Source organism: Gobius niger, assembly GCF_951799975.1.
Source record: "Gobius niger genome assembly, chromosome: 22".
Taxonomy (NCBI): domain Eukaryota; kingdom Metazoa; phylum Chordata; class Actinopteri; order Gobiiformes; family Gobiidae; genus Gobius; species Gobius niger.
In genome coordinates this window covers 16,544,210-16,551,371 of record NC_136873.1, presented here as the reverse complement: position 1 = coordinate 16,551,371, position 7,162 = coordinate 16,544,210, and the positions used below count along the sequence as shown (strand labels likewise).

Genomic DNA, 7,162 nt, shown 5'->3' with positions numbered 1-7,162 from the left:
TGCAGCTGATCAAAAATATTATATAATTATATTATATTTAATTTTTTCTTGATTGCAAGGGTTGACTTGAGACCACTGTGGAGCTGGTTTTTAAAAATGCTTGTACATTTGCACAATGACAATAAAGGGATTCTGATTCTGAACTGAGCTGTGAATTAGCACTAGCTAAAAGCTCTTCATGCATCGCGTCAGCTGCAAATATTAATTGTAATTATGTTGATTGTAGCGTCCCTGATGAATAAATAAATAAGATTACACACAGGTAGACTAGTTACAAAAACATTTCTAAAAAAAATCTATCTGTCATTCTTCGCACATTAGTAAATGAAATAAAATTTAAAAGTTAATTCTGGTTTCATGTCTGGTTCCCACTGTATCTTGTTTGTTTATCATGTATTGGTTCGTTTTCTTGTAGACTCTTATAGACCTAATGCGCCAGAACTGAAGAAATTCCTTGACAGTATCCTTGTTTCACAGCTTTCAGTGAGAAATATGTAGATGGTAAAGAAAACAACAAGCTTCACAATCCATTGAAAATGCTTTATAGCTAGACGCGTTGCAACACAAAACAAAAGAGCAAAACATTTTTATTCCACGTCAAGAAAAAGGTCACTATAGGACCTTAAATGTTGTCTGTGATTATACAGTAGTGACATTACAACTCTTGGAAGACTTGCATCTGGTGTGTCATTTGTTGATGAGAGCCAGAGTCTCCCTCCTCAGCCGGGGGTCGTCGTGGAACTTCCCCAACATGACGCTTGTGACGGTGCTGGCGTTGATCTTCTGCACCCCCCTCATCACCATGCACATGTGTCTGCGGCAAACACAGCGGCTCAGTCCCGATAACACAAACAAGGCGTCGGTTTAGGAATGCAGGATGTCAAAATAAAAATGCTCACGCGGCTTCGACCACCACGGCGACCCCCGCAGGCTCCAGAGCCACCTTGATGGCCTCCGCGATCTGGCTGGTGAGGCGCTCCTGCACTGTGGGACAACATGAGGCGGGTGTTAGAACAGGTAGCAGAATGTTTACTTAGACTAATGTAACTGTTTGGAAATGCTCTTTTTATGTATTGGTTTTTCTTTCATTTGAAGACTCTTTCCATTGTAGAATCTCACTGCAGCCGTTAATTTATGAATGAACACATGGAATTGACCTTTCGCAAAACCCCGCCCCAAACAGCAAGTGTCCCAACATACATCCTAGCAACCATTACTAGCACAGAAGGGCCACTGGCTCTAGGGCCACCGGTCCCGCCTCAACCGAGCTTTACCCAAATCTAAAAGCTAAAAAGAAAAGCATCAAAATAGTGAGGAAAGAGGATGAAAATAAAACAAAAATGTGCCGGAAAAAGCATTAAAAAAAGGGACAAAAAATGTGATGAAAAGTCAACACGACAACAACGCAACAAAAAGGCCACAAAAACGTGACAGAACCAGAACAAAAAATTATAGAAAAAATGTGACAAAAATTCAACAAAAAGTGACAAAAATTCAACAAAAATGTGACAAAAATTCAACAAAAAAGTGACAAAAATTCAACAAAAAGTGACAAAAATTCAACAAAAATGTGACAAAAATTCAACAAAAATGTGACAAAAATTCAACAAAAAGTGACAAAAATTCAACAAAAATGTGACAAAAATTCAACAAAAATGTGACAAAAAATGATGGAAAAAAGGTGACAAAAATTCAACAAAAAGTGACAAAAATTCAACAAAAAGTGACAAAAATTCAACAAAAAAGTGACAAAAATTCAACAAAAAAATGACAAAAAATCAACAACAAAATGACAAAAAATCAACAAAAAAATGACAAAAATTCAACAAAAAAATGACAAAAACTCACAAAAAAATGACAAAAATTCAACAAAAATGTGACAAAAATTCAACAAAAAGCCACAAAAAGTAATGAAGAAACAACAAAACTATGACAAAAAATGCGGCGACTTCACAAAAAGTTGCAATCACTTTGTAGGTCTCAGCTTTCAAAGGAGGCGTTACACTGTTGCTCTCCAGCCGAGAAGCTTTTAGATTTGGGTAAAGCCGAACTGGAGAAAATGTGCTCCGTTAAGGCGGGTGTTAAGTGCACATTTACGCTAATTTGGGCCAGGCTGGTCAGAGTCCAGGGCTGTTTTTCAGTCCCAGTCCAGCCCCTGAATGTATGTAGCATGAAGCTAACGCTAGCTTCCTTGTTAGCATTGTATTTTTGGGCTGTTGAACCACTTTGCTCCTCTCCATGTCTCTGTATCTTTATTTAGTAGAAAAAACACATTCATATTTTTTACCTACTGTACGTTAAAAGCGTTGATGGTACATAAACTGGTTTTATATAGTATTGTTACCTTGTAGCCTTCGACTGAAGACCTCAACAATTCTGAAAGAAAGAGCGTTCTGGTGGTGAGACCGTACGTTGTCATGTTTTCACACAGCATTTGTTAGATTTTTAGGGATAACAAACTTGATATCGCACCGAGCAAGTTTACTGAGACCCACCACCTTCTTATTGGGGAGGTAGGCAATGTGGACCTACAACAGAGAACATGCAAACCAATGACACTTGTACAAAACGTAGATCCATAAGCTTAATATCATTTGCTTGTTTTTGCACACAGAACCTACCTTTCCAAAGAATGGCACCAGATGATGTTCACAGAGAGAGAAGAGCTCGATGTCTCTGACCAGCACGATCTCCTCGTGGTTTTCGTCAAAAATGGCGTCGTTTAAGATGTCTGTCACAAGAAGAACGTCACATTAATACAGTGTGGGCAACCTGGTTTATCTTTTCTGCTGTTTTAGCCATGTTGCAGGCATTTAAAATGGGAAAAATGTGTTGTTGGCCCTCAAGCATAACTTTTTTTGACCTTGTTTTTGGCTCTTAACACTGCTCAAGACTGCTCCACAACACAGTAATTATGATTTCTTATTTTAAAGAGCGGGTATTCTGCTTTTTTCAGTCCCATAGCACCAGTCTATATCACACTACAATGATGAGCAAACCTTCTGTTGGTCTGTAAATGCAGTAAATTAGAATAACTGCCTTGTATAAAATGTCTCTCTCAAAATGGCTGTAGTGAAAGTCTTGAAATAGGCCTCTGTCTCTTTAAGAACCTCTGAGCCTTTAGACACGCCCCCTCCACACGCTGTCTGTGGCATCAGTGGGGAGGGGGATGAAAGCTCGGAGGCGTCTCCAGGAGGTGGGGGCGTTCCTAGGAGGACTCAGGCAAACCTATCCTTAAAATGACCGCCATCAGAGTTTTTACAGATTACTCAAAAATACGTGAATGTGCCAAGGCAACACTTCAGCCATGTTTTTAATGAGGGAATGACAGAATAACATGATGTGAAGCTTGAAAAAGTCCATTTTGCATAATACCCCCCCTTTAACTTACTCAATTTTCTACAGATTATCAAACGGTTTGGTTTGTTATAAACGTCAGAGATGTAGGTATGACACTGCAAACATATGAACATGAACATAATCAACATGTTTTATATTATAGCCTCGTTAATAACGTTTGTGAGAAACCAAACTGTTTGTAAATCCGTCAAGATTTCAGCGAGATATGAGGATTTGTGTTCGTGCTGATCTTCTTGAGCTCGCCAGAAAGCTTCACTGTGGCAAGATGGCCGCCGGTTATGCCGGAAGTGACTCCGCCTTAAGACATCTAGCCTTTATAATATGATGTCTATGGTGGTACAAGGCAAGTCATGTTTTCACGCACTTACTGGCCATTAAAGAAACAGGCCACCGTTTTTTCCATACTGTGATATGTTCTTACCTGAGCTTAGACGAGTTGATGTGTACCTGTCTGGTCTTTGTGCAAGCACTCAGTCATGCAAAAAGACCAAAGATGTTGTTAGCATGTGGCCTCTCCCAGCATTTTTCCCGTAGCTCCAAACGGGGGTGAAGTTGGAAGCTACCACGCTCTTTCACTCGTCTAAGCTCAGGCAAGAACATATATCAGTATGTAAAAACGGTGGCCTGCTCCTTTAAACCAGTGGTTCTCAACCTTTTAGAGCCGCAACCCACATTATAACAGTTAATTAGGACCGTGACCCCCACCCGGGTCAGACCATGGGAAAAACAGGGACATTAACCCCTTAACTCCCGCCTGAACCGAGCACATTTTCTCCAGTTTGGCTTTACCCCCAGTCCAAAAGCTTCTGGGAAAAAAGGTGTGAAAATAGCAACAGAACTGAGACGAAAACAAGGATGGTGATGATTCATCAAAAATTGATGAAAAAGTGGCAAAAATGTGACAAAAAATGGCAAAAAAAATTACCAAAAAATGACAAAAATGTGACAAAATGTGACAAAAATGTGATTAAAAAATGACAAAAAAAAAAAAATGTGACAAAATAATACAAAAATGTGACAAAAAAATTACAAAAATGTGACAAAATGTGACACAAAAATGACAAAAATGTGATAAAAAAATGACAAAAAAATTACAAAAAAATTACAAAAAAATTACAAAAAAATTGACAAAAATGTGACAAAAAATGATGAAAAAATGATGAAAAAGTTACAAAAAAGTGATGGAAAAAAAATCTGATGACGTGAGGAAAAAGTTCCTCTCGGTTCAGGCGGGAGTTAAGAGGTTAATCTATATAACTCTTAAAAAACAAAGAAAAAACAACGGCTAAAACAAAAAGGAATTAAATTTAGAGTAATTAATGGCACCCTGGTAAAATAGCATGTTTGCTACGACACCATAATAATAATATTAAAATATATATTTTATCTATATGCTCTGGCGACCCCCCAAATTTGTCTCGCGACCCCCTAGTGGGTCCCGACCCCCAGGTTGAGAACGACACCAGTCTGGTATCGAAAAAAATAATTATTACTATTGAAAGCAGGAACTGAAAAAAGCTTCTATCTTTAGATCCAAGTTTTGATGCTGTTGGTCCAGGGACAGGATTAAAGAGAGTGACTTGGTTGTTTCAGCTCAAAAAAAAAAGTTCCCCCCATTTTTCCCCCTCTTTTTTCCCCCCAATTTCCCAACTTTTTCCCATTTTTTTTTCTTATTTTTGCCAATTCCTGTTTTTTCCCGTTTCCCCAATTTGTTCTGTACAATTTTGCTATTTTTTCCCCCCTATATTTTGCCTATTTCTCCAATGTTTTCCCATTTCACCAGTTTATGACCCAATATTTAACTGTGAAAAAGAAGGTAAAGCTCACCCTGCACGGTCTCCTTGTACCCTTTGGTGAGGAACTGCATGGCTCTGGCCGCTCTCAGTGGAGTCTTCAGCAGCCCGTCCCTCTCCACGTCCTCCCCCAGCTCCTTCAGGATGCTGCTGTAGGCCTCCTCGATGCCCGCGGTGCTCATGGACTCGTCCCCCTGCTGGTCGCCGTCGGCCCTGCCCTCGGTGAACATGCCCAAGTACGTGCGCTCGGATCGACTCATCTCTGCGACCGACGGAGAGGCTCCTCTGGGGGGGGGGTGAGAAGCTGGGCTGTCCTGGTCCTCCTGCCTCTCTATTTAAGCCACTTGTGACGCGGCGCGACCGTCACTGTGAGGAATCGCTGACTTTCACCCCACAAGCGCCGGGCCCGAGCTGCTCGTGGGTGTTCCGCCCGTCTCATCACGCTAATTCATTCACAATGCTGTGCGCTACACGCCGGCTGGAGACGCATCTGACTGGTCTTGTGACATGGAGTATGATAATGGAGAAAAAAAGTCTAGGTGCTCCTGGTATCCAAAAAATAAAAGTGTCAAAAGCCAGTAGGGGAGAGCGGGGTGATGTGATACAGTTTTTGCATTTGCTCCTCTCGGGCTGAGCTAAAATTATACATCAGTAAAATTAACACATTTCCCATTAATTCAGGATGTTGCTCAGCTATGGAAATGATGAGCATGTCTTCAGGACAAAGGGCAATGAAAATATGATTGTTCTTGAAAAAGTGGTCATGTGTCCCACTTTACCCCACACACGGGGTAAACTGAGACAGGTCAACGGGGTAAAGTGAACCACACATTCCCAAACTAATGTTGGACTAGTAGCAGAATCATGGGGATTGGTCAAATAGGCCAGCCCTATGAGGCGACTTCTGTTGTGATATTGGGCTATACAAAACCATTAAACTTGAAACTTGAAATAAGCATGTTTTTTATGTTTGAAAGTGATCAAAAGTAGGCTACTTTAAAAGTCAATCAAATACAACATAATTCAGTCAAAATGTTTTAATTAACAATCACAGTGTGGGGGTCAGAAGAGGTAGTGTCTGGGGTCAGCACAGGACAGTAGTAGTAGTTATAGATACAGACGGCATCTCTGGAATCGCCCATATATGGTCATTTTTGAAAACAGTTAAGGAGAAAACAATTTTGAAAAAATTTAAATATTCTCTAATTATTCAAAAACTACTGTAACAAATGCTGAATTATGAATATAGTTTCTACTAAATAAAGATACAAAGACATGGGGAGGAGCAAAGTGGTTCAACAGCCCATAAATACATGAATAACGGAGAATGCTAACTTGATGCTACATGTTAGCATCGGGCTAATGCTAACGGTTAGCTAGCGCTTGCTACAACTGCCGTTTTTTCACTTCTACAGAACAATCTGTTGCGACAAAATATCCATATGGGCCCGATTTACACTTGACTTTATTTATGTGATAAATAAGTTCATATTTCACCAGAAAATGGCTAAAATAGTGTTTCTCTAAAGATTCTATTTTCCCCCTCGGCGAAGCCACGCCCCCTTCTATGACGAGATGCAGTCTGTATCTATTGTACCCAGTACACAGTCTTGGGGTCAAACAAGCAATTTTTAAACACTTGAAAGTGATCAAAAGTAGGCTGCTTTAAAGGAATAGGCCACCGTTTTTACATACTGAGATATGTTCTTACCTAACCTTAGCCGAGTTAATATATTCCCGTCTGGTCTTTGTCCGTGCGCTCTGCCAGGCAAACGGAGCCTCTCCCACATGTCATATAGCTCCAAAAAAGCTCACGGTAGAAGCTCCCAAGCTCTTCCACGTGTTCCCTATTTAAATAAAGTTACGTGAAGTGTTTTCATGCGAAGTATATTTACACAGAAATGTAACATGTCGATTTTATAAGCAAATAAAAAGGGGGACTATATTGTGAGGCGTAATGATACGAGGAGCACAACGTCTGCGCAGTAACTCCTAAAGACTTCCCCCGC

At 40.2% G+C, this 7,162-nt stretch overlaps 1 protein-coding gene across 1 annotated transcript; it reads right to left on the bottom strand.

Moving 5' to 3' along the window:
- Positions 1 to 687: 687 nt before the first annotated feature.
- On the bottom strand, positions 688 to 5,414 carry LOC306981240 (GTP cyclohydrolase 1-like; the record flags this gene model as incomplete). The annotated part of the gene is made up of 6 exons (XM_079580801.1): positions 5,188 to 5,414; positions 2,622 to 2,731; positions 2,473 to 2,528; positions 2,345 to 2,376; positions 900 to 984; positions 688 to 814 (listed from the first exon to the last, which is right to left on the bottom strand). The coding sequence occupies exons 1-6, from the start codon at positions 5,411 to 5,413 to the stop codon at positions 688 to 690; spliced, it is 636 nt and encodes a 211-aa protein (XP_079436927.1). The 5' UTR covers position 5,414.
- Positions 5,415 to 7,162: the final 1,748 nt, after the last annotated feature.